Consider the following 27,729-nt stretch of genomic DNA (forward strand, 5'->3'; position numbering starts at 1 on the left):
TATGCTGAATGCGAACACGTGGTGTGGATGTGCTCCCTCTCACGTGCACTACCAACAACTGTTGGCAGAAAAGACAGTCCGAGAGAAACGCCAAGCTGCTATAAATAAGCAAGTCCCCTGCACCCCCGTTCTTTCAAGGCCACACTGTGCAAAGGCCGATGCGTGGGGTTTCAAACGACGAGGTGGGTGTGGGGGTTTGTGGGAGGAAAAAGCCTTCGACGCCCAATCTTGCTAATTCTCCTGCGCCCTTTCTGCCTGGGTCATTCTACCCGGGCGGGCTCCCCGCCTCCCGCGCCTTGCCAGCGACGTGAAAGCCCCGAGCCGCTTGGGCCGAGCCTGGGTGTGGCTCCTTTGCAGAGACTCGAGGCGAAGCGGTGGCGGAGGGCGGGCTTCGGGGCCGGGCTTGTGCTGACGTTGCCCCCCATGATGCCGCTGCTGCTGCTCCTGACGTCTCTCCGCCTTCCCTTCCGCGAGCAAAGCAGGCCTGGGTCCGTTGCCTGCTGCTGAGAAATTTGCATTGCGCCTGTAGTAGACAGAGCCGCTTTCTCTCTCTCTCCTCTCCTGCGTAGAGGGAAGGGGTCCCGCCACCATGACCGCGTCCATGAGGGAGAGGTTCGACAAGTTCCTGCACGAGAAGAACTGCCTGACGGGCGTGCTGGAGAAAATCGAGAGCAGGACCGGCGTGAACAGGTCCTTCATCGCCATCGGTAAGGAGCGGCGGCTCTTCTCCGTGATGCAGTCTCTCTCTTTCCCCCCTTTTTTCCTCCCTCTGTTCCAAAACCTCCCCTGCGGTCCGCGCTGTTCTCCCCCTTCCTCCACCCACAACCAAACATTACGTCGACAAGGGCCACTGTGATCCTGCTGCGACGTTCGCCAAAACGGTGAAACTGGAGGTTGTTTCTGAAAGGGAAGAGAGGAAAGAAGCCCTTGTTTTGTTACGGCCCCGACGGCCTTGCATTTTGTTTTTTTAATCCTCTCGTTTGTTTTGAAGCCTTTGCAACTTGCATCTCCCGGCGGTGTTCAACGCCGATTCAAACGCCAAAATGCAAAACAGCCCGTAAATGTTCTTAGCGCTGAAACAGATGCATTGCACAATAAGGGAGTATCCCGCCCCCCCCTACCCCCAACATTCTCCACCCTGCCTTGCTTTGCAATAATGGGAATGAAAGCGCCGTTTCGCTCTCCCACCCCACCCTGCTATTATGCCAGGGGGGCCTGGGGAGTGGGGCGAAGAGATTCTGGGCCTCGGCACCTGCCCCTCTCCCTCTTGGGCGACATTTATGGCATGAGAAGGCGCATATTAGGCACCGTGTCCAAGACGGGGGGGGGGAGGCAGGAGGAGGTGCGGGAGTCTCAGTCCTTGGGATTGAATGTCCAGCCTCCGCCGCCGTAAAACGGGCTGGTCTCAGGTTACAACAGCTCAGCTCTTTCCTCCGCCTCCTGCTTCATCTCTCCTGCTTCCTCCTTGGGGGGGGCGGGGGCGGGCGCTGCTCTTATGCCATGTTGGTAAAAAACAACCACCAGATTTTTGTATGTGCCCCGACGGAAGTAGGAGGGGGAACCCCAGCCCTACTTTCGATGCCTTTGGAGGGAAATTACTGCTGCCTTCTGAGAAATTCGGAGAGGAGGAGGAGAGGGGTGGGAAAGAGAGAGAGAGAGAGAAACTCCCACAAGATGGTAATTGACTAGCTGACGTGTCTGGGCTGAACTAAGTATCGCTTTGTGTCTCGGATCTGCCATGTACCCTTTCAGTATCACAGGTTAGCTTCTCCTGCCCACCCCCATGAGGGTTAAACTTCACAGTAAACAGTGGGCAGGATGTGGTGCCCAGTTCTCCAGCCGTATGTTGGGGGCTGTGGTGGTTGTGGATTGAGCCTCGTGGAAGGAATTCATCAGTTTCCTTCCCACCTCAGCCCTAAGGAAACTTCCATCTTTATATAACCAAGCCTTTGCTTTATTGCGTGCGTAGGGAAGGGCTCCTCTCCACCCCGACTGACTTTCTGCTTTCTTTCTCAGCCATTGGTGCCGCGCTAGCCATCTATCTGGTGTTCGGTTATGGAGCGTCCCTCCTTTGCAACTTGATTGGGTTCGCTTATCCTGCATACATCTCGTAAGTGTTCGGAGAGAGAAGCCTCTTCCTCTTTTTTGTGTACTGGAACTGCCTGATGAAACTGGTAACTTTGGAGGGGGTGGGCCATGTGCTACAGATTTCCTTTCTTCCTCCCTCCCTCTTTTTTTTGTCAGGTTGCAAGTGGCTGCCAAACCTTCAAGGAATTGTTTTGGATTTTTTCTTAAGGCAATTTCAGAACTTGCCAGGCCCCTCTCTGAATAGGGCTACACACTACAGCATCCTTAGAGCTTGGTAGTGAGAAGCTTCTGCCTCACTCAGTAGGCTGACCCCCCAACTCCTGATCTTGCCATTACCCTGTGCTGTAGAATCAGAACTCATTGGAGTCTGCAGATGGACTGTGACGTTGTGGGTGATGGGTTTGCACGATTTAGGCATCTTAATGCCACAAAAGCTTTTGGAAATAATATAACTTTGTCTGGAAGGAAAGGTTATCTTGACGATTTCTGTTGCAATGAAAATTTTGGCTCTGTGCCCTGAAATGTTGATGATGTCACTTTGAAACCATGGGGGGGGGGTATTTGAGCAAATGTGTGGGCCTTCTATTTTTTAAAGAGAGAGAGAGAGAGAGAGAGAGGTTTTGATCCAGCCAAAGTTAAGCAATTATTTCAGGGTTTTTTGGACCGTCTTCCCCTTCTTTACAAGATGTAGCTTTAATACACATAAGAACAGGGTATTTTGCTGGCTGCTGCAACATTGGGCTCATCTAATGGGAACTTGACTGAAGGCTGAATGTTAACAGCTGGTATGGATTACGGTAGGATGAGAGCCGCGCCTTAAACGTGATGGAAAAGACTACAGTTTTGCAATCTTCTTGTGAAATGAGCACTGCGTTGGGAAAGGATGGTGAGAATTTCACATGTGAGTGCCCTGTCTTAAGTGCACCTGTATGTTCTGGAAAAGCTAAAGGTGCTTTTTCACATGTGCGTCTTTTTATCCCTCAACATCAAGTGAGAACTTGTATGTGTGAAATTGCCAGCACAGATCAAAGAGAGCTTTCTCCATTAGCCTTGCATCACTTCTCAGACAACTGAAGACAATGTGGGTTAATGTGTTCTCTCTTCACAACCCCCCACCCCCCGGGGATAATAGCACCATTGCTATAGATTTATGCCAACCTAGCAGTTCGAAAGCACGTCAAAGTGCAAGTAGATAAATAGGTACCGCTACAGCGGGAAGGTAAACGGCGTTTCCATGTGCTGCTCTGGTTTGCCAGAAGCGGCTTTGTCATGCTGGCCACATGACCTGGAAGCTGTACACCGGCTCCCTCGGCCAATAATGCGAGATGAGCGCGCAATCCTAGAGTCAGTCATGACTGGACCTAATGGTCAGGGGTCCCTTTACCTATGATTAAGAAATCACATAATGGGAAAAGTTAAACCCTTCTACCTGCACTGTGGTCAATTCAGATCCTCCAGCCCAGCTGGTTTTAACAACAACAACGAAGACAGCATAGAATAAGAGAATTGTAGAGCTGGAAAGGACCCCAAGGGTCATCTAGTCCAAAACCCTGCAATGCAGGAATCTTTTGCACTTGAACTCATGACCTTAAGATTAAGAGTCTCATGCTCTACCGACTGAGCTATCCTTGACACCAGAAGATTCACTTGTAGATCTCCTACATCAAATCTAGTTTGACCATATAGAGGATATTGATGGGAAGTCTCCTATAAATCTGTCTGCTTATGTTCATAAACAGCATCACATGTGGTGGTCACATGTGCTCTCCAGCCCCCAGTTCACTCAAACATATGAGCACAGACTAACTCCAGACTCAAATGTAGTTCTGTACACTCCAAAGGCAGTGGTGTCATTGAGATACAGTGGTACCTTGGCAGTCTAATGGCTTGGCTCCCAAACAAATTGGCTCCCAAACGCCGCAAACCTGGAAGCGAGTGTTCTGGTTTGTGAACGTTTTTCAGAAGCTGAATGTCCGATGTGGCTTCCGATTGAGTGCAGGAAGCTCCTGCAGCCAACTGGAAGCCACACCTTGGTTTCTGAACCTTTTCAGAAGTCGAATGGACTCCCGGAATGGATTAAATTCGAGAACCAATGTACCACTGTACTAGCTTACAGTTCTGCATCTTGCAGGGTGAGAAGTCTGCAGACCAAAATCTTAACTTGAGGCAGAGGCAGTTTCCCTTATACATTCTCTAAGTTTCTTAAATCTGACAGTAGTTCTAAAATTGCAGGTTCCTAGCACAGGCTTATAAGCTAGTTGTATGAAATCTTGTGTGTAGAAAGGGTCAGTAAAGTCCAGTGGGTGCTTCCATGTCAAACACATTTTTAAAATCCATTTGCTTTTCACATAGTACTGGTAGTTATTTGCTGTAGAGACAGCCTCAGTGGCTCCTGTTATTTCCACAAAGTTCCTTGTCCCTTCCCACAAATACAAATCATCCAATGATGCAGGCTTCCTGTTTTTGGAGGGCTTCGTGTAGCGATCAGGTGAATTGACGCATTTGCATTGGACAAGTGTGGGCAAAAATCTAGTGAGGTGCAAACATTAAATTTTAGTCAGAAGCAAAGATCTTCTCACATAGAAGCAGCCCCAGCCATCATAACCAATAGTCAGGGATGATGGGAGTTGTAGTCTCGCAACTCCCAGAGGCCCACAGGTTTCCCATTTCTGCTGTACAGTTAATTGGGAACAAGTCCCACTGAATTCAGCGGAGTTTGCTTCCAAGTAGCCATGCATAGCTTAGTTCCACAGTTAGGTTAATTGCACAATTGTCACTGTGATGTTATCTGCGGGTCTGATAATAGCACACAACACTTTCAGAGCACTGTGCTTGCCCTGGGAGTAGAAAAAATCCACAGGCTAATACATTTAGTGAAGATGCAGGGAGATATCCATTGTACACGAGAAACTAAAGCGGCAATGGGTTAAGCGACAGGATTTTAAAAATTCTGACACCATAAAACTGCAGGATGCTCAGCTTCGAAAAGGCTAACACAATGCCTTCCTAAATATCTGTGCTTGTGTTTTCCATGATGTTATGCTTTAAGTTTCGCTAAGTCTCAAATTGCCATCTGGATGATCCTAGTTATTTCTGTGATTGACTCGTCCATGCTTTGCAGGACCAAACAGTTTTTATGTTGTCACTTTGACAATGTGAAGATAACTGCGAATAGCCCGCCAGAGCCTTGCAACATGGTTTGCTTCATCTTGGGAGTTGCATAGCAGAAGTCTGTGGAAAGTGTTCTCTTATGGCCAGACTGTGCTAATCTGGTTACCTTCCAGCGCATCTCCCTGGGGTTTCAGACACTTTATGTAACAGACAGGACTAAAATTCTCTCTTTTGAAACTAGGCAGGTGGCCATATGTGGCCATGTGTTGTCCGCTGCTACTGTAGACTGTAGTGAGCTAAATGGATCGATGGGTAGCGTTCTAAGCAATCTTAAGCAGAACACTGGCTAAGCTGTGTTCAAAACTCCCATTGTTCTACCAGTAGGCACATTTTGCGACAGGGAATTTCATAGTATGAGCAGCTTCTGAGCTCTGGGCGCAGTATTGTGCCTAAGATTTCAGATTAAAACTGCAAAGTGGAAGGAAACGAGGGCCTTTTTCTGCCTCCCCACTTCCAGCTACTCTCTGAAGACTGGAGGAGAGACCCTCTTAAGAATATTAAAGGGGTGGGGGGCAGGGGAAGAACTAGACCATGTGAAAAATGCACATAATATTTTAGCTGCAATTCATTCATTTTCAGATTTGTATTCTTGTTATTAAAACCACACACCTAGATGTTCTGTTGTTGCACCTAGGTTGAAGGTGCCATTTAGCGCCTAGCTTTCATATCTCAGTTTCTAACACTGTGCCTAAGGCAGATCCTGTGCTGGTGCCAGAGAATTACAGGTCATGCAGGTCACACCCACATCTTATATTTAAAATACATTGCCCCCCCCCCAAAAAAGATACTGGGAACTGTAGTTTAAAGGTCTCTTAGAGGTAAACTATAGTTCCCAGGATTCGTTGGGAGAAGTCATGTGTTTTACATGTGTTTTACATGTATGGTGTGTGTGTGGCCACAGTCTTAATAGAGGTAGGTTCATATCTTTCTCTTCTGCCTTCTATCTTATTTTCCTAGGTACTGTACTGCATTCTGCTCTTGTGGTCATGTGCTAAAGTTGTTAGCCAACAGCACAGACATTTCCCATGCTGCATATTTTTATTCATTGTTGGGCTTTTCAGGTTCCTTCTCACCTCATTGTGAATAATCGAATTATATTGGTGACCAGCGTCTCTGTACAAGGCAAGGGCAAAAGGCGAATTAAGTTGGGAAACCCTGTCCCACTGGTTTAATTTTGTATTTCTATAACATGTGCATTGTCATAAGACTAAACTGATTTGCTTTGTAGACTTCCAGACACTCTGGTAAATCACTTTCCATTAATTGCATCAGCCTTCTTCTTTTCTTAGTATTGTTGGGCTCTGCCTAAATAACGGGCAAAGCTGAAAGTAGTTGAAAGTTCATTTAGTATCTCAAAGGTATTTGAATGTTTATGACCTACATAGAACACCAGAGGGAAAGTATGCGTAGATTAAATGTAAGTAACAGTAAAAAAAAAAAGTGGGTCAGAGCACTAGAGGAAAAAGGGATTCCTACTTGGTTTTGCAAAGAGGCTGCGAATGAATGTAATTGTGTAAATTCTGGAGCATTTCTCAATTCTTTGGCCAACTCCTGTAGGTTGGGAGAGGACAGAAGCAGTCTACCACGTCTGTTACCCTGATTTTTCTCCCAAGGAGAAGGTTACCAGATTTCCCCCCCCAATGAATTTGGGGACACTTTTCAACTTCCTACTAAATAGATGGATTTTGACAGGCGATTGATTTGTAAATCCAGGGATGGTCCCCGGGAAACGGGGATGTCTGGTAACCTTACCAAAGGAGCTCTTCATAACCAGCTTAATAAGAAAAGGTCCACAATACCACTCAGAATGCTAGTGGTGACAATAATAATAATTTATTATTTGTACCCTGCCCATCCGGCTGAGTTTCCCCAGCCACTCTGGGCGGCTTCCAACAAAGATTAAAATACAATAATTCATCAGATATTAAAAACTTCCCTAAACAGGGCTGCCTTCAGATGTTTTCTAAATGTCAGGTAGTTGTTTATCTCTTTGACATCTCATGGGAGGGCATTCCACAGAGAAGGCGCCACTACCAAGAAGGCCCGCTGCCTGGTTCCCTGTAGCTTTGCTTCTCGCAGTGACGGAACTGCCAGAAGGCCCTTGGCGCTGGACCTCAGTGTCTGGGCAGAATGATGACAAGAGGAGCAGTGCCCTTTTCAAGAGTGAGGAGAGGAGTCCTGGCCTTTATCTCCTGCTTGGAAGTGGACTTTTAGAGGCTGCATCACAACTGGAGGGAAGATCTCTGTCAGTTTGCATTTCTTAGTGCAGAAAGTATTGATCTCATCTGTAAAGATCTTTCCTATTCTTTTCTATTCTGATTAATACAAGAAGCTACTAGAAGCTTCTCTGTGTGAGAGAAGCAGAGGCAGAAGGGTTAATGATTGTTTGGGTTATACCTGCTGGGAAGCTGCTTTGAACTGGTTCTCTTATCTCTATTCTGCAGAGTCATGCTGACTATAAATAGAGGCCAACAAGACCCTGGGTCTTGTCTTTACTTTTCTTGTTCTCTCTCTCCCTTCTGGTGTGGTGTGTCTTAGTGTTAAGGTTTAGTCTTATTATGAGTTAAGTTTATAAATGCTGCAACTGGATTTTGTATGAACTGAGCCAATCCTGATCGTATTGGGATTTGATAACCATTATGCTACATTTGCCTTCAGCACAAGTAAAGCTCTGCTGAATGAAGTACTATTGCCTCTGGTCTATTTTTGGAAACTCTGCTGAACTCTGCAATGTGCTTAAGGTTTTCTTCCACACATATGACACACATATGACAACATATGACAATCCTACCCCTTGCTTCAGCAGAGACAAAAGGCTGTAGCTTGCTCTTTGGGGTTGGATGACAGAGGTTGCACCTTGGCCACCCAGCACGAACACAAACGCCAGCCTTTCCTTTTAGCTCCAGAGAGAAAAGCCTCGTTTACTCAGAATGCCTTGTCCGCCCAGGCAGTGGACCCACTCAGTGCCTTGTCTGCCCACTGCAAACGCAAGCCCCTGCTGCAAACGCAGGAGCTGGGAAAGTGTGTGGGAATCAACTGAAGCTCAGTTTTCCTTTCCAGTGTGCCTTTCCAGGTCCTTGCTTGAAGCTGGGGGAAGAGAGCAGGGCATTGTCTCTGGACTCATGCAGAGGTGTTGCATAAGGTTAGGAACAAGACAGCATCTTAAAAAGCAGAGACATCACCTTGCCGACAAAGGTCCATATAGTTAAAGCTATGGTTTTCCCAGTAGTGATGTATGGAAGTGAGAGCTGGACCATAAAGAAGGCTGATCGCCGAAGAATTGATGCTTTTGAATTATGGTGCTGGAGGAGACTCTTGAGAGTCCCATGGACTGCAAGAATATCAAACCTATCCATTCTGATGGAAATCAGTCCTGAGTGCTTCACTGGAAGAACAGATCTGAAGCTGAGGCTCCAATACTTTGGCCACCTCATGAGAAGAGAAGACTCGCTGGAAAAGACCCTGATGTTGGGAAAGATTGAGGGCACTAGGAGAAGGGGACGGCAGAGGATGAGATGGTTGGACAGTGTTCTCGGGTACCAACATGAGTCTGACCAAACTGTGGGAGGCAGTGGAAGACAAGACTGCCTGGTGTGCTCTGGTCCATGGGGTCACGAAGAGTCGCACACGACTAAACAAGAAGAACAAGGGGCCACTTGTGGCTTTTCTACTAAATTGTAGCCCATCTATGAGGCTAGCCAAAATGTGTAGACCATTGTTTATCAGGTAGATTAGGCTGAGAGTGTGTGATTATCCCTGGGTCACTTTATCACATTATTTGAGTCACTCTTGTGACTTTGCCTCCTTGTCCACTGTGCTGTGGGGGGGGGGGAGTAAATGCCCCCTAGGAAGGACTTGTAGAGAGAGCCAGCTACCCTCTGTCTCTTTCTTGCAACAGAAATTTATTCTGTGCTTTTCAGTGCCCTGCTGTTGATTTGCAGTATTCTCAAGTCAGCCAGAAACTGTTCCACTAAGTTAACTGTGTCTCTAGCAAAACAGCAGCTGCCCATAGAAGTACATGGGCTGATGTACCCATGCTTATGTGGCTTCTTGTGTTAGGCTGCATCAAAGCTTCCTTGAACCTGGTTATTAATTGCCCTATCCAGTAAAAGCAAGAATGCTTTTGCCTAATTCCATACTGCAGGCATTGTCTTCATCTGCACATCATGGTAAACTGGGCTGGGGAATCTCCAGTCCATGGGCCTAATCCAGTCTACCAGATCTCCTCATTTTACCGACCAGGATATTTTTAAGCAAGCTACAGCCACCTGTCCTACAATTAATGTCACCAGGTTGTTGTTGTTTAGTCATGTCCGACTTCGTGACCCCATGGACCAGAGCACGCCAGGCACTCCTGTCTTGCACTGCCTCCCGCAGTTTGGTCAGACTCATGTTGGTGGTTTCGAGAACACTGTCCAACCATCTTGTCCTCTGTCGTCCCCTTCTCCTTGTGCCCTCGATCTTTCCCAACACCACGGTCTTTTCCAGGGAGTCTTCTGTGCTCATGAGGTGGCCAAAATAAAGGGAGGCAAAGGCTGGGAGGGCTTTGTTGAAAGGGGCTCTGCAGGCATTGCTGGTCAGCTGTTCTGCCAGGCACCTTAGAAGCACTGTGCAAAGGGCTTTCTGAATTCTGCATTCAGTGCCTTCTTTGGAAAGAAAGGAAAAAATTCCTTCTTTGTTCAATATGGCATTCATTTCTTTCCAAACCCACTGAATTGGCAACTTGACTGAGTTCCCCATGTGAAATTTGGTCGTGTAGCAGATCCTTGCAGAAAGCAACTGGTGCTCAGCTGAATGTAGAGCTTCCCAGGCACCCAACAACCACTGCCTGTCAGCTGATAGGCAGTAACTGGAAGCCCACTGGATCAGTTGCACACGAAGACTCTGTTGCTAAGACAATCCCTGAAGCAGGCTTGGAGTTACTGCCTGTCAGCAGATGGGTGGTAACGCTAGGCCTCACCGGTGCTTCAAAGCACTATGCTGGGTTATTTGCAAACACTGAATGGTGCTTTGACGTCCCTGTGCTGTAGATGATTATCTTCTGGAAATAAATTTGACAGGTGGCTGGCCTCACGTTCTGTAGCCAACGTTTGTTCTTGGCTTACTTGTAGTTTGTTTGAGAGAAACAAACCATGATCCCTGCTTTGGACATAATTGCTAAGCCAGAGGCAGTGTCATGTTTTCCCCTGTGTGATAGCAAGACGGGGCAGATCAGCCCAGATCAACGGGTTCACAGTAACCATTAACTACAGTTTACCACAATGTGCAAACTGGGTAAGGATTGAAAGGGGAGCTCTGTTAGTTTGTGCCTGTTCAGTGTGCTGAATTCTGCATATGACAGCAGTCTTCAAACTTGCCTTACCTAAAGTGAGAAAAAATGGCCTCCATGGTGGATCACCAATCGTACAATAAAACACATGGCTGTGATTTTTTTTCAGATGAAAGCCTGCATCATGCTTTGCTTCCTCATATACATTGCTGCAGTCCATCCTTCCCCAGCCAGGTGCCCTCTAGATATTCTGGACTGCTGCTTCCATCAGCCCCAGCCAGTATGGCCAGAGGTTGGGGATGGTCAGAAGTGAAGTCCAAAACATCTGGAAGGAATTAGGTTTGGAATGGATGCTATAGTTTAAGTAACTACTACTTGACATTAAAAACAATCCTACAGTAACAATGCATTGCATCATACTGTTTGGGCATAGCCCAGCTTTCAATCTACTCTGCCTTCTTAGAGATCATAATATATACAATACATTTGCTTCGGGCACACTGGATAGTTGTTCTTGAGTGTTTTTAGAACAGTGGGACAATTCCAACTCATCTATTCAAGAAACCTGCCAATAAATTCCGTGCTTAACTGGATTGTAATCTAGGTCAGTGCGTGTCTTTTAATTTGAATTTCAAAATCTCCCCACCCCAAGGCCTCCTGAACACAATTCAGCAACCTCCAATTTCTATTCTCATTTGCTCAACCAAATTAGGTTTTCCATATTGTGCTTGGTACATTCAGCCCCAGTGAAAAACCAGTGAAATTGGTTTGGGATAGGATTATCTCCATAGAGTTGGAGGTATAAATTGACAGCTTCAGCAAAGTCCTGATTCAGCAGATCTCTGCCTGATAGATTTAGGCACTTAAAATGGAACAAAATGTTTCTTTGGCAAGCATATTAAAACCGATTCCGTGGCAACCACTTCTTTCCCCAGGTCAGCAGGCAAGTGGGTTCACTCCAAGGCATTTTTTACCCATCCCCTTTTTCCTGAGCTGGTGGGGAAATCCTCCCTCTGATCACTCTTTTTAAGACATCACTAAAGTATTATTCCTTATCAACATTAGTCACATCTTGGGAACAGAATAAAAGAGAGTGGTGGTACTTGCCCAGATGGTGAGAGGAAAGGCCATTGCACTGCCTTTTATCTTCTTATAGCAGGAAAGATTATTGTGGAATGTGTTTGTTATCCCAGAAGCACTGAAACTTAAACATTTCTTCTCAATTGCAGAGAAGAAATTTAGTGTCCAAATGGGTTATTCATTCTCTCTTCCCCCCCTCCCCCCCCGAACAAAACCTGTTCTTCTAGTTTCCAACTTGTGTTGTGTTTGAAGTGCTACATGTTTCTGTAGGTCAAACATATATATTACAAGTCAGTTTCAGAGTCTCTTCAAATCTTACCCACCCTTCTGGTCCATCAAGGGCAGGTGTTTACAAGTATTCGCTGTGTTCAAATATACCTTTGGGGGTGGGGAGAGATGGCAAGAACTGGAAGTTTGCGATTGGAAAGCAGTAACAAGCAAACACCTGTAGAAAGCTCTTGTGGCAGAAAGCTCTTGTGTTGTTTGAAGCAGAAAAGCTGTTCTGACAAGATGGCCGGAGGCAACAGACAGCTGCATCACCAAACTTCCACGCCTACATTTATCTTATGGCAACAGGAAGCAGCCCAGGAAAAACTTTATGGTACAGCTACACATTTAGTCACATTGATTTAGATAAATCTCTGCACTGCCACACCCCCAAAATCCTATTGGCTCACTCCAGTTAGTTGCAAATTTTAATCATTTTTCCTGTATCCAGGTAGGAATTTCGAAACAGCTTGATTTCACTTTGCACTGGGTTTTCATATCTAATGGATATGTTAACACTAGCAAATGGCATAATTGCAGGCTTTGTCTGATCTTGAAAAAGAACAGTGTTTTCCAACAGAGTAACTTAGCATAAGTGATCGTTAAAATAATTATTCATATTTAAGAGGCAGCAGCAGCAGCAGCAGTTTTGGCTTTGACAGCGTATAATGCGAGCGGTTCTCAATAGCTCTTGATGTTTCAAGTTGACATAATCCACCAAGGTGTTTGGTAGCCTTTCAACATGGAGGGGATCTCACTGGGCTTCCTGCATCTGAGCTTTTCAGAGAGCCTCCTGGGCTGTGGAACCCCTGAGGTTTGTGAAGCATGGGGGATCTGCCCTTGCTCAAAGTGTGTTTTATCTTCATGGTACCACTGGAACTTCTGAATGTTCTTAAGCGTACAGCCTTGCTACCTGATCATGTGTATAGCTAAACTGCTGCACACAGTAGCTTGTACCACCACAACCGTATCACTATCATGTGCCTCAAACAGGATGCCACCTCCCCAAAACCACCTGCAAGACTATGCCAGCCTTGGAGCCTGCATAACGTATCCCCACCACCCCAGGCTGCCATAGAGAAAAAGAAAAAGCTGTTTCCTCCATGTTCTGCCAACAGGGTTTAAAAAGTGATAGTTTAAAAAGTGATAGTTCTCTGCTACATTATTTTACTGCCACCATTTAGGACTGTTTTTAGGATCGTTATTATTAGCAAACCAGATTTTGGTGGGAAATTGATGTAGAAATTCTAAAAAATAGCAAGAGTGCAATTACAGTGGAACCTCGGTTTATGAACACCTCGGTTTATGAATTTTCGGTTTATGAACGCCGCGGACCCATCTGGAACGGATTAATTCACTTTCCATTACTTTTAATGGGAAAGTTCGCTTCAGTTTATGAACGCTTCAGTTTATGAACAGACTTCCGGAACCAATTACACCCATGTTTCAGTTTATGAACGCTTCAGTTTAAGTACTTCGCGGACCCGTCTGGAACGGATTAATCCACTTTCCATTACTTTCAATGGAAAAGTTCGCTTCAGTTTATGAACGGTTACTCCGCGGACCGTCTGGAACAGATTAATCCACTTTCCATTACTTTCAATGGGAAAGTTCGCTTCAGTTTATGAACGCTTCAGTTTATGAACAGACTTCCGGAACCAATTGTATTCATAAACCGAGGTACCACTGTAGTTTTGCAGCCCGTTTGTATACCCGGTACGGATGTTATAGAAGATTGTAGCTGTAACTATAAAGATAATGCTAAAAAAGGAAACCTAGGACAGCTGCACTCAGTTTATGAACTGCCCTGAGATCTACAGATGAATTGTGGTATACAAATTTAATCAACAGCAACAACAACTGGAGTAGATCTGTGACCATGTGTGTATGTGTTGTAGAGGGAATGAGTTGACTTGCCTTTTTAATGTTTTTCTTTCAGCATCAAGGCTATTGAAAGCCCAAACAAAGATGACGACACACAGTGGCTGACATATTGGGTTGTGTATGGCATCTTCAGCATAGCGGAATTTTTCTCTGACATCTTTCTTTCCTGGTTCCCTTTCTACTACATGATTAAGGTATGTTTGCTTGTACCCTCAACTGTAGCTAGCAGAAAATTTAGGAGCAGTGTGTCGTCAAGCTACAGAATTCACTGCCACAAGAAGGTAGTGATAGCCACCAGATTGGATAGGTTTAAAGAGGAGAATAAGGCTCTTAAAGGCAACAAACCATGATGGTTGTGCAGGGCCGTCTTAATTATATTTGGTGCCGTGGTGCGACGGATCCCTCCGGCGCCCCCACCCTGTTTCCCAGCGCAGCTGCCGGGGGCGCAGCTCTGGGGTGAGCGGGTGCAGCTACGCAACACCCCCCTGGCGGGCGGGCGCCCTGCGCCACCCAGCCTGGCCATAGGGCCAGCCCTGTGGTTGTGTTCTGGCACCATCATCAGCTGTGTGCTTCTGAATACAGGTTGGAGATCACAAGCAGGGCAAATGCTTTGGACTCAGCTTCCAGTTGTGGGCTTCTCATTGGGATATCTGGCTGACCACTAAGAGAACAAAAGGTTATAGAAGTGAAATTCAAACACGGGGACTCTGGATTTATAGCTCTGTGTCTTAGATCGTATGCTATGCCAGCTTGTCCTGACATGAGGATTACAGATCTTTCTATGCCACTAATGATAGGCAGTGTGATAAAATCTGGTTTCCTGCTTCTCCCCCCCCTTTTTTTGCAGTGTGGGTTTCTGGTATGGTGCATGGCTCCAAGTCCCTCAAATGGGGCAGAGCTGCTTTACCACCGAATTATCCGCCCCATCTTCCTGAAGCATGAGGCTCAGCTGGATAACGTAGTAAAGGATCTGAAAAACAAAGCCGCAGAGACAGCAGACACCATTACTAAAGAAGGTGAGGTCTATAGGGCCAGTTTATTTCAATAATTTTTCTGCCCTGGCTAGACTACTTTGTGGATAATTGTGAATATGTAGGTAGTTTTGAACAAAGGTGTTAGAGAGAGAGAGAGAAAGAGAGAAAGAGATGCGGTGAGAGGTACTATGGCATGTGGGTCTGTTTTATTTGAGTTAAATGATAGGATTTACTGCTATATTACATTAAGGTAGAGACACAATAAAACCCAAGTAGCTCTTGATGGGATGTGTCTGTGATTTCCTCTTTTGACCATAGTGAGTAGTAGCATTGGCTTTGACCTGAGCAGTAGAGGCAAATTTCATGGACAACTGGGATTGCATCAAATAAGCACCGAATCAGGTACTTGATGCTGAGAATCCCAACACTCATTTTTCAAAGGCAAAGAAAGTATCTAACCCAGGGGTGTGAAGCCCTCCAAATCAGCATCAGCCAGCATGGCCAATGGTCAGGAATGGAAACTCTCGTCCCAACATCATCTCGAGTACAGGTTCCCATCCCTGCTGTAGCCCGTGAGCGCTTTTGAGTTGCACAGAAAATACCTTATGAAATCTCAAATATGGGAGGGGAGAGAATGTTGGGGCTCAGCAGAAGTCCCACAGGATAGGTGTGGTTTCCTCAGCCACCTTGTTATTCAGCATGAATAACAGCAGCAGGATAAACAATTGTATGCAAATATATTTAATCTGCTTCATTTAGACAGGTTGCAGAGTTTTTAGCACTGGGCCATTTTAAAAAAGCACACCCATAGCTCCGAATATTTCCAGAGCTGCAATAATTCCAGCTGCTGAACAATATTAATTCAGCAATACCACTATAATTAAAGCTCCTTATGAGGCCCTTTGTCTTTGCCAAACAAGATATGGTGGGCATGTACCAAAGAGGGTAGCACCTCTTTTGGAATGTCCTCCTTAGAGAGGCTTGAGCGACACCTGCATTGTGATCTTTTCAGCACCAGGTAAACACCTCTTTGTTTTCCCAGGCTTCCTGATTTTAAGGGTTGTGGGTTTTTTTTAGTGATCTACCAAATTTTTGGAGTCTTAATAAGCTTTCAAGATTAGCAACATTTTGGTGGTGCTGTGAAATTTTATCTCTACATAGATTTTCTCTCTGCTATTTTTATGATGCATTGTTATGGCTCTCTTTGTGGTAAATTGTTTTACTTTTATTGTAAGCTGGCCAGAGAAATACTGTTGTGCAGTTTATAAATGCCACTTTCTTCTTTTTCTTCTTTCAGCTAAAAAAGCAACAATAAATTTACTGGGTGACGAGAAGAAGAGCACTTAAAATGGTTAACTGGAAGATAAGTTTCCTCATCACTTCCCTTATGCAGCTTGATGTTACTGGGGACTGTGATATAGTAATTTGAATCTTGTTGCCTTGTAAACATTTTTTTTTATTTTATTAAAGGAATGTGTTGTAAGATTGCTTGCTTTTGCAGTTCTCTGTATTGAAAGTAAGCATTTTTATTTAAAACCAGTGCAGTGGGTAGCATCTAAAGCTTACATATTAGTTTATTCATCTCCTGAGCAGAGAAGGGACTTTCAATACTGTCTTGTCTTGCAGTTAACGTAAACTTTAAATAAAGTATGCCCCGGGTTCTGACCATTACACTTTGTTTCTTTGTGCATGCAGTGCCCATGTGTAAAAGCTCTGTTGCATATCTAACAGGTTCTCACTGTAATCTAGTTTGATAGCAAAGCGTAATGACAAATGCTTTTCATGCCAGTGTGTTTCTGCATATAGAAGGTAAAAAAAATCAAAAAGCCTTATGTTAATGTGTATTCTTACACTCACACCTCTAACCGTGTTGTAAAACAGTGAAGACGGGTTGTGTACGGTGCTGAACACAAATATTCCTTATTGTTGCAAGGACTGCTTGTAACTTGCAGTATTTCGTCAAGAGTGTGTATCTATGGGAATTGTCCTTAAAACACTGCGAAGAACACTTTGTTGTTTATGACCAGAGTTGCAATGGTTGAATATACGTACCGAAAGGATGTGTGTGAAATGGAAGTGGGATAATGATGCCTAGGTCTGTACACTCATCTGGGCTTTATCCTGTGGCCTGTGTGGAATAGCTACTCTGCAGTGGAGCCTCATACTGCTGTTGATGCAAGCTGAAATATGCCCATGAATATTTGCAAAAAAAAACCCAAAACCCACCAAACCCCACAATATTGCTCTTTGGCCAAGGTCTCACTATGTGGCAGCTAGCAGATCCTCCTTGACCCTTCTCATTATTCTCTCTAGGCATTAAAAAGCCTTGCTTGTTTTTTTTTTTTTTAAGTTAAGGATTGCCAGTGGAACCAAAGGATGATGATGCATTCTTATAAAGAAAAGCAGGTAGATTTACACCTATCGTTAGGGTTACTACACATGCGACTGTTTAAAAAAGAAAGAGAAGAAAGCCAATTGAAGAGTAGAGTTGTGTCCGTAAGAGGCAGACGTTCAAAAAACGTGGGAGAGAATTTGAAAAATATCTTAATATAATTTTAAAAGAATTTATAGGTAATGAGATAAATACAGAAAGAGATATTGTGTCTAGGATAAATAACTCCTATGCGAAAGAGAGGAAGAATGAGTAAAGAAGGTATTGCATAAATAAATGCTTACATTACACATGATATTTTTAATTGGGACAGTGGAGGAAACAAAGCAAGTCATACCCCCCAAGCAACGAAGTGGTTGCAACAGAACGTAGGTGAACAGGGTATCAGCCAAAACAGGCCTCTTTAATATTTGTATACGTATTTATTTTTAAAACAGCTGTTTGGACCTGATTTTAAACCCCATTTTGGAAAGCACCTGATATACGTCTAGCAAATACTGTCCCTCTTCAGCATCCATTCATTCCTATGAGGCTCGGCACAGAGTGTTACTGGTGGTCATTTGAAATCTGCTTTGCACATAAAGTCGAAAGCTTCCCTGCAACTTTGTAGAAAAGGAACTAATCAATACAGGTAATGCCTTGCTTGGTTAAGTCAAAACAGCCATCTAGGTTGGCATTCTGCCTCTACCATGGAACAGCCACATGCCCTTGCAAGCTGGCCAGCAAGACAGAATGGTAATAACCAGCTTCTGCCTATTTGGTAGCCAGACTGCTGCTGTTGCCGAGGTTTCATTTTTAAATGATTCATAACAAGCCTATTCTCTATACTATCAAAGCTAATGTTCACTACCATATCTTCTAATGAATTCAATTGTACTGTTTTTCTCCTGGTGACCACTGTCCGAACGGTAGCACTACTAAATGCCAAATCAGCGTAGAGGTAGCGAGATGTGGAGGGGAAGGACTTGTCTGTTTACTTAACCGAGATTTAGTAGCAGAGGAAAGCCAGAGTATTGTATTTTAAACCTTATGTTTGGCACAAATGCTTTTGCTGTGCATTCAAGCAAGCACATGATGTACGTATGTACAGAATGCAGTAAGGGGCGAGGTAATGGGCACCCCTACATCCTTAAGGAATGATGCGCTGGTAGTTAACACTTTGTTGATGTATACACTTCTCAATCAAGTTTGTTCCATTCTTGTGGTACACCTGTAAAGGGCTGTTACTGCCTATTACAAACGTGAAACAACAGTGGGGCTAAAAGTCTTGTGTAACAACAGAGGAACAATTTAGCTAATGCATCCACCCTTAGCAGATGTTTCTAGTTTGGAAATTATTTGTGCCAGCTTTAAACTACCTTGAAACTGATGACAAAATAGGCCCAAACTGGTGGGCTTCATGTTTGTTCATAAGCATTTAAAGCCAGTCTGACAAGAGTCAGAAAATGCTAACGTTTTAGCTGCAGAACAGTTTTGCATGCTGTAATGTTTTATTATTGCATTTTTACATGCTTTGAGTAATTTTTGTGGAAGCTGAACTGATTAAATTGCTGCCGTATTTGATAGATTGTAGGGCAAGGTGCAAGCGAGTGTAAATTTGTGAAGCTCAAATGATTTTTCCTCACATAGAAACAAAATCTAATTATATACTGTATACAGTGAAAGTATCTCTTCAATTTGTAAACATAGCAGAACAAAGTATCAGCAGCCTTACATCAATGTATCCATCACATACAAATAACGGCACCGAACTTGATGTAGCCAGAGGATGCTGTGAGCCATTGTTGAAGTGTTCTTTGGTAGAAGAGGGTCCCCTCGCAGCCACCTGTACCTCCCCAAAATCTGCTAGTGAAGGTTAAGGGACCCTTCAGAACTATGGGGTAGACAGAAGGGGGGGGTTGCAGAAGACCACCTCTCCCATCCACCCCCCTGCAGTAGGTATGTCTGACAGATCTCAGTCCCTTCCGCAAATGGGAGGTGTTTTGTTTGTAGAAGGGCAACTCTGGATCCACACACAAAAATTCTTGTCAAGTGCTTGGAAAAGTTAATATACCTTACCAGCTTGTGCTGAAGATGTAATGTACGTAGAAGAATGCAAACAAATAAAGAACAGTATCTCAACCGAGTGTGATTTTTACATTTCTTCACAGAAGATACTCACACTGCATGTATAGGAATTAAGAATTATGCAATAATTCATTTTCATCCAATATACTATTGCAAAAACTCACCTGACTAAACTTTCACAGTTGAGCTCTGCATCTGCATAGTAAAAAGGACTAAGAAAATTCACTAGTGGGGGTAGAGGGAGGTGTGGAGGGCTTCATATAGTTTATACCATCAATGTTCAGTCATATCTCTTTTTGTGGGATAAAATATTTGCATTTATTGGAAACATTTTATTCCCCTCCAAGGCAGCCCTCTTGCTTTTAATCCCTCTGATTAAGAGATAAAATAGAAAATGTGAGACCAATATGTATACTAAACACAATTGGAAAAAAGTAAAAGGAATTCAAAATATACTATTTATCCAGAGTCTAATAATGTTCAGTTCCCTGCTGATGCTCTTTTTAAGATGCCAAAGCAGCCATAGCTTATGGTAGCCCTGTCAGCTGCACTTGAAATACAAGACCTCGAGAAGTTTGGGCAGAAGAGACCAAAAAAAAAAACCCAAAACCCTTTAAAAAATCCTTAAGAACATATGCTTTTGCTGGAACAGTACAGTGGCCCATCTAGTTCAGCATCCTGTTCTCAGTTGCCAAGTAAATGCCTACAGAAAGTTCACAAGCAGGACCTGAGCTCAACAGCACTCTCCCCTCCTTACAAAACAGAATTCAAGCAAGACTAATAGACAAACTGCAACCATGCTACTTTGCTCAACCCCACATTCTAATTTTACTTTTTAATGTAAGAAAATCACCAGTTTTCATCATGTGAATCATCACATTCATCATGTGACATGAAACTGAAATGACAAAAATGTCACATGATGAATGTTGCTTGACTTTGACCTCCACGTAGCAAGAGTTGATATGTATCATGAAACTCTAATCCCATGTCCCACCATCATTGCAAAACATCCCTTCTTTAGACAAATACTTGGATTCATTTTATAAATTCTACAGACTCTGATAGAGTGCTCGCTGTATATTTTAAATGTGCTTGGGTATAACACTAAATGCTGACATTGGACATTTTATGTAATCTGATTACTCTCTTTTTTGTAAACTACCTTGAGCAGAATGCTTCTGGCAAGTCTTTAAATAGATGCAAAGCACACTTGAAATACAGATGCAGAAGGTACAACAGACACAAGGAAGCTTCCTAATGTGCATCAGAAGTTGAATTCTGGGACTGATCTAGCAGGTGGCCCAGAAAACAGATTTCAAAAAATGCCACTGACAGATTCTTAGGGTTAGCATTTTAGGTTGTTCTGTCAACTAAGCAGCAGCATTACTGCAACACATTAGAAACTTGAGCTAGTGCAGAATTTGGTAGCCAGGTCGCTCACCGGGGCAAGACGGTTTGAGCACTGCACTGACTGCCAATTAGTTTCCAGGCCCAGTTCAATGTGCTGGTTTTGACCTATAAAGCCTTAAAACTGGTCAGGACCGCAATACCTCAAGGACCACCTCTCCCCATATGAACTAATCCAGATGCCACAATAATCATCTGAGGTCCTACTATGTGCACCTTCTCTGAGAGAGATCTGGAGGGCAGCAAGATGAGAACAGGCCTTTTTGGTGGTGGCTCCCTGCTTGTGGAATGCTCTTCCCAGGGAGGCTTGCTTGGCACATTCATTACATATCTTTGGGCGTCAGGCGAAAATGTTTCTCTATAACCAGGCCTTTAAGTCAAGAACTGTGGAGTCGCTGTAAAAGCAGTGTTCCGATAACACAAAAATCCCTCCACTTGGCAATTTACATACCTTTTCCTACACAGATGTACTTTCTGTAAAATAATGTATAATGTATAAAGAAGTCCTTTGTGTCACCCTGACATTTTGGAAATACGATAACAGCAAGAAAGCAGTATTAGCAAACATGATATGACTTAAATCATTTAAAGACAAGACTAGGCTAGAAGGCAATTTTTTAAAAATACTCTAAGGAAACTTAAAAGAGAACAAGTCTAACAGCATGCTTGAGAGGAGTCCTGCTTTCCATTGAGCAAGTCATGTTTAACATTGCTGCCATCTAGGGGAATTTGGCAAAACTTTCACATTTTGCAAATTTAAAAACATGCACTCTCTGGGTCCTCAATATCGGACTAAGCTACTGGTCTTCAACTGGTACGGTAGGTTAGGACCCACTATTGATTTGCAGCGTCACTTAAGGCAGGTCACAGCAGCAGCGCTAAAACCATACAAATATGGTTAAAAAAAATACATTTTTGGTCTAAAGGCGGGGTTCAACTCTGAAAAGTTGGAAGATGAATTGGCTGAATGATACAAAGCACCACAAGAGCTGTAAACTGGAACAGAGGAGCAGCACTATGTGGATAAAATATATTTGATGTGACAGGAACTTATACTTCTCTGCCACAGTATCACTACTCTAATCCTGTTAAGAATTCATGACTTTTGGCTATACAATTCACCAACTTAAATGTGTCATAATTTTGTATTATCATGATTTATGCTAGTCTCAGGTAGCAGTTGGGTAACCAAGTTCATTTAAGTAGAAAGAGTATACATATATTGGTCCAAGGTAGTTTTGGATTAATCAAATTACAATAATTTCTTAAAAGTGAATTTTTTATAGTATTATGTATCATGCTCTAAAAGCATTATAACATATATGCTAAACCATCAGGAACATTGCAGAAGCAACATGAAAATAGTTTACACTTTACTCATAAATATTTTAGAATTAAACACATTTTTACAAATTGGATAAACTTTGGACTATTGTTGAATGCACAAATCTGACTGACTGTAGTTTGCATTCCACGTTCATTAGACTATTCAAATGCTATACAAGTAGTCTAAACAAATGTTACAACATCCCTCATTCATGAGGGGTCCTCAGATTGTCTAGCTCCATTCTAGAACGATCCAGATGTAAAATTAAAATACCAATTAAAACCAGTTATTTTAGACTGAGGAAGTTTTAAGACCGTGCTTTCTAAACGGTTTGATTCAAAGAGTTTATTTTAATAATGACAATAATCAGTTTAGAAGCCTCATACAATGCTGAATTAACCTATTCCTCTGTTATCTTTACCAATCTGGACCATATCAAGGTCAATCAGCTCTGTGAAGTATTGACTCTATCCATTTTTAATGTATTTCTGCACGTTAATAGACAATCTTTTCAGTATAAATACTAAAACAGATGTTTCCATATATTTCCAATTGATCTGTTGTAGCATTAGATAAAAGTTAAGCGAAGTCCAGTCCAGAAACAGTTTTGACAGTTCTCATTTGTTTCTCCAACTTTCAGTTCAGATGCCAATAATCCCCTTCATCTATATTCATCTTAATACATTGCATATGTACCAGCCACACTCATTTCTTCTTCTTTCCTTTACCTTTTTTACTCCCCTCTCCTTGCTGCAGGCTTTGGTCACTGCTTCCCATTTTCTGTGTCCTTGTTTTTAGTTTAGGAATTGTTTCTGCTGCATATAGCATCACTGCCTTACCTAAGGGGGGGGGGGAGAGGTAAAGGAAAAATGAGAGAAGAGGCAACAAAAAATCCCTTCCATTTTCCACCACCGCTGCTGCATTTACAAGGTAATTGGAAGTTACACAGGAAACCACCCAAAACTAGTCACCTGAAGCAGAAGTGTGGAGCCCTTTTCAGCCCAAGGGCCACAACCCATCATAACTAACCTTCCGGGGGCTGGCTGTCTTGGCAAGAGTGGGTACGGCCAAGCAAAACATGGGTGGGTTGCACACACATTCCTTCGCTCCATCTCAAGTAACACGGTTGGGTTTAGCTCTGAAAGAGCCCTCTGTGAGTGGAAGGGGCCCTTCCGTTAACAAAGAGAATTGGGATCCTGCTGGAGTAAGGCAGCAGAACAGTAACTTAGGGCATGTCTACTGTATTTAGACTTAGGCTTACAGAAGTATTTGAAAACGATCAAGAGCTCTAGCTGGCCCAAGACATTTTAGCACCTGAGGCAAACCACAAAAAAGCTTCTCCCTCTCCACCAGGGAAGAAGGATTGAGGGAAGATCTACACCAGGAACAAGGGGGCAGGGAATAAATATCTACATCGGGAACTGTTGCCCCTGACAATGCTGCCATCTGAGGCGGTTGCCTCACATTGTTTCATGGGTGGGCCGGCCCTGGGTCTAGCATTTGCATTGATAGAATTATTATTATTTTTAATACTGTGCAGATGAACATACACTAAGCCCAAATCAAGTCAGAGAGATGGGGAAGGGGCCTCTTGTACTGAAAGGTGCCGGTAGTTGAGTATATGTATAGTTTTGACTAGGAAAACAGTGCTCCCTAGTGAGCAGAGGGTGGTCACATATGGCTATAAGATTGCAGTACTACCTCTAGCAGCCCCTATTTGTAAGGAAGGTTTTTGCAGGACTCCCCACCCCTGCATGTACACACACACCTTCTGAGTACCTAAATTTGGGTGTCTTTAGTTTAAAAAGTATAACTTTAGAAAGCTAATCTCACTCACGTGTTGGAAACTGAGGCTGACATGGTTTGCCATCTTCTGTCTTCAGCTGAATGCGCACTCTTCCTCTATACTGTGCATCACGGTTCCACTCCCTGGGATACATTTTGTTTTTCTAGCATTTGGGGAAAAGGTTTCCATTTTATAACCAGGATTACTTAAAAATACATATATACTATGACTGCAATATGAAGTCCACTTACTATTGAGTAAGACCCACAGTAAATTCTGAGTAAAAATGCTCAAGACTGAACTATTAGTTTGCAAGAGTTTTTCACACATTATTTTAGTAAACCTTACACAAGTTCCATAAGGTAGGCCATTATTCCCATGGCTCATAGCTTACTCTTAAGGTGCTTTCCAATCTAAGCAACTCTAATTACCATTTAAAATATGCACACTTATTTTGTAGTACACATATTTTTACTCTTTGTAAAAACAAGCAACTAGTAAGTACAATAAAAACATAAAATAAAACTAAAGTGGACAGACATGTATACCTATGGTATATTCTCCAATTACATAGAGAACTAAACTTTATTATTATATTACCTCCAAAAGCACATTAAGTCCAACTGCTGCACATACATCTTGAATTTCTGTAGATGTTGGATTTTCAACTGCCTAGAAGAGTCAGACATTTTAGTTACTATCAGGTGCAGCTAAAATTGTTGATTACTCCAAGAAATAAAGCTTTTCTTGTGTATAAACTTTAAAAAAATGCTCAATGAACAGTTCAGTAAGTAATACTTTGCACCAACATGAGATATTAAAGTACTGTGGCAAGAACCAAATGTTCTGAGCCAGTGAAACCCAACTATTAAGAATACAGAGTTGCGGGGGGCTGACATAGCCCTTTCAGTCTCTGGTAAATAAAATTTTAAAATGTCAAATCAAATACCTTTATTGACATCACAATATAAACCTTTTCAAATTACTGGGATAATTAAAAGGACAAGGGTGAAGCTGTCAATGGTTATAGGATCACACTCTGGTCGTGTGCACTTAGATGTTCTGCTATGCCCAGTCTATTTCCCGAACAGAAGGGAACCCTTTCGGGTAAAATTGTGGCGAAAAAGGAAGCTACTAGAGTAGTGGTATCTTTGCCCCGATCTGCCAGGAGAAACCTCATTTGATTTCTTCTTGGAGTTGTGGGCCAGAGAAGCAACATTTTACTCAGCATCAGTTGGCAAGGTCTGCTGTGTAAAGGGCAATCAAAGAGAATGTGGTCCATTGAATCTGGTTGCAGGCACACAAACGGGCTTGATATGGAGTATGTGAGAATCTGCCGAAGGGAAAGCTTTCAATCTCGTGAGCATAAAGGCTCTTCAATGGGAAGGGAGTAGTAAATACTTTAGGTATTTGTCACAGGTAATTTTAAAAATGTGCACAATCATTAATTCCCTCCTCCATCTTCTACAAATTATTTTTATGCATGGTATGTATATAACTAAATTTATAATTTCTTTGCCAGCCAGTTTTATTAATATTACCAATTCTTTTACCCAACATTATTACTGCTGTATTATGTTTTTAGGCTCAAAACCCCCATACTATATATGCAATGAAAGTGTGTTTTACACATATTTAAATAAATAAATGTGACCCACTCTCCTCCCCAATCCATAATTACTTTTTCAAGTGGTATCCTTCTTCCTTCTGCTATTGTCTTCTTGTTATTTATATAGGCAGGATATATGCAGATGAACCTAAGCCAAGAGAAAAGCAACACAAGTTGAAAGCTTCTGGTGTATGTTTAGAATATTTAGTACCCCACCCCAAGACTCAGGCTGAGACTCAACTTTAAAGCCAACCAAAGTGGAGTTACAGCTGCCAGACAATGGCATGATCAATTTTTTAAAGAAAATACACTTTCCCCTTCACTTAATTGCAAATATGAAGCATGGAGCTAAAGGCTTTGGCTGACACCCCAAAGGCTGTAATACTTAACTAATCAATTGAATAAGAACAAAATTAAATCAATTTAAAATGCATTGCTTGTTTAACCAGGCAGTAGACACATTATATTTGATACAGCAAATTATCCAAATGCTTAGCCTTATTAGCAAAACAGCACCATCCACATACAAGGTAGTATTGGCAGGTTGGCCACCGCAGTCGACCCTGAAAATAAGGGAGTGTGGATTGAACAGAGAATCCTAGACATGGGTGAGGTGTACACTCTGAACAAGAACTGTACCACAACAATATATTCCATTATTCCACTTATAATGTTTTAAATGCTCATAAAACTTGCCAGTGTGAGCTATCATCTTAAAGGGGCCCATCTCTAACACAAGATGAATACATCTTTAAAGACACTGACGGTCACCTGGGAGGCTGGGATCTAAAGTGAACTGCAGCAAATTAACAGCATAAAAACAACCAAAAACAACCATAGAAATACATGTCTTAAAATAATAATAATAAGTGGGAAGGATCTCCATATGCATGCTTGTGTAAAAGCCAGGCCACAGTTCTGCAATAGTTCTAAGAGGATGCTTACTTCCATGTATACCATCTAAGAAGAAAGTATGGCTCTTGGTTCCAAAACATTATTTTGCTTCCCCAGTTACAAAAAGTGCATTAATTAATGCACGAAAACCCTTATGATCTAATACCGTGGTTCCCAACGTGGGGCACACACCCACAGAGGAGCAATTTGATTTTTAAGGGGGGTCAATTCGAGAATGAGTTATTAACAGTGAATGGCCTTTTAGGCTTCCTCCACGTGAATAGGAGTTCGTTCACTTTTTGAATAATAAGATTTATATGCCACGGGGGGGGGGGGAGGAAGGCATCACGATTTTAGAGATGTTTAGGTGGGGCATGGCCAAAAAAAAGGTTGGGAAACACTGATCTAATAGATTAAAATGAATTTTAAACCAGGTCGCTCGGCTATCAGCAGACAGTTATCCCGTGTTTCTATTATAAGTACGCTTTTATCCAAGGGTTGCCACAGCCGTCGAGCAGCAGGTGCGGCGACAACGCCAAGAGAATAACGGCCACTTGCCGGCCAAGCACCTTCCCCCCACAGAAAGAACCATAACCAAGTGGGACAGCACCGCCACCGCACGTTACCGAGACTTATCGTTGGGCAAAGAGGGCGCAGCCCAAGCCATGGTGTCCGCGGCGGCAGACCGGGCCGGGCCTTCAAAGCACAGCTCAGCGGAAGCTTGGCTGAGCCGCAATTGGGGACGGGAAACAGGGGGACGGGAAGAGACACGACCGGACGTCCCGCCCTCGCACCGCTGACGTTGCCCTTCGCTAATGGGTCACGGGACTATCATTCAAAAGCAAAGCCAGCGAGAGAGAAAGAAAGAGAGAGCGTCCCAGCTTTGGGGACGAACCAATGGGAGGCCAGTGGTTCTGAGTATAGGGAGAATTGTAGTGGGAACAGGTTACCGCATCGCGAGAATGGAAGTTGCAGCGCGCACCATAGAAATATAGCATCTCGCCTCCGCTTCCTCTATTTTTTTTTCTTCGGTGGGCGGGAGTGGAAAACAAAGCGAACCAATCAGAATGTTAACCTAGCGGCGAGTGGCTAAATAGAAGCACGGTATAGAAAGCAAGATACCGTAGTTGCAAGAAGCGTCGTGCCTCCATAAGCCCCACTGAGTTGAAGGGGGCTTACTCTTGGGGAGGTGGGCATGGGCGTGCCGAGGGGACGCAGGGAGCGGCACCTCCCATCTCCCCCCCCCCAAATCAAGTAACTCAATACAAAATACACACACCCCCACCCCTAGCATAAAGCCTGGCTACACCCATGTAAGTGAATTGCCGCAGTCTAAGAGTGTGGGGCGCTGCTACTCAGGGGTGTTACCAGTATTTGAGAGGCAAAACCACGAGGTCTTTGGATGAGAAATCGCGGGCTGCACCGAAATCTCTCGTTTATTATTAAAATAAAATAAATAATAAAAGAGGCTCGGGAAGGGAAGGTGTCACAAAGGAAACCACCCTTGGAGC

At 43.4% G+C, this 27,729-nt stretch overlaps 2 protein-coding genes across 2 annotated transcripts; one reads left to right on the plus strand and one right to left on the minus strand.

Moving 5' to 3' along the window:
- The first annotated feature begins 386 nt into the window (after positions 1-386).
- On the plus strand, positions 387-16,404 carry REEP5 (receptor accessory protein 5). The gene is made up of 5 exons (XM_035099969.2): positions 387-707; positions 2,017-2,110; positions 13,815-13,953; positions 14,607-14,775; positions 16,031-16,404. The coding sequence occupies exons 1-5, from the start codon at positions 590-592 to the stop codon at positions 16,078-16,080; spliced, it is 570 nt and encodes a 189-aa protein (XP_034955860.1). The 5' UTR covers positions 387-589; the 3' UTR covers positions 16,081-16,404.
- Positions 16,405-17,033: 629 nt separating this feature from the next.
- On the minus strand, positions 17,034-26,977 carry SRP19 (signal recognition particle 19). The gene is made up of 5 exons (XM_035099970.2): positions 26,845-26,977; positions 25,397-25,472; positions 24,316-24,387; positions 23,767-23,878; positions 17,034-22,768 (listed from the first exon to the last, which is right to left on the minus strand). Exons 1-5 carry the CDS (start codon positions 26,883-26,885, stop codon positions 22,635-22,637), a joined length of 435 nt encoding a protein of 144 aa, XP_034955861.1. The 5' UTR covers positions 26,886-26,977; the 3' UTR covers positions 17,034-22,634.
- Between the last annotated feature and the right edge of the window lie 752 nt (positions 26,978-27,729).

Source organism: Zootoca vivipara, chromosome 11 (assembly GCF_963506605.1).
Source record: "Zootoca vivipara chromosome 11, rZooViv1.1, whole genome shotgun sequence".
Lineage (NCBI taxonomy): Eukaryota > Metazoa > Chordata > Lepidosauria > Squamata > Lacertidae > Zootoca > Zootoca vivipara.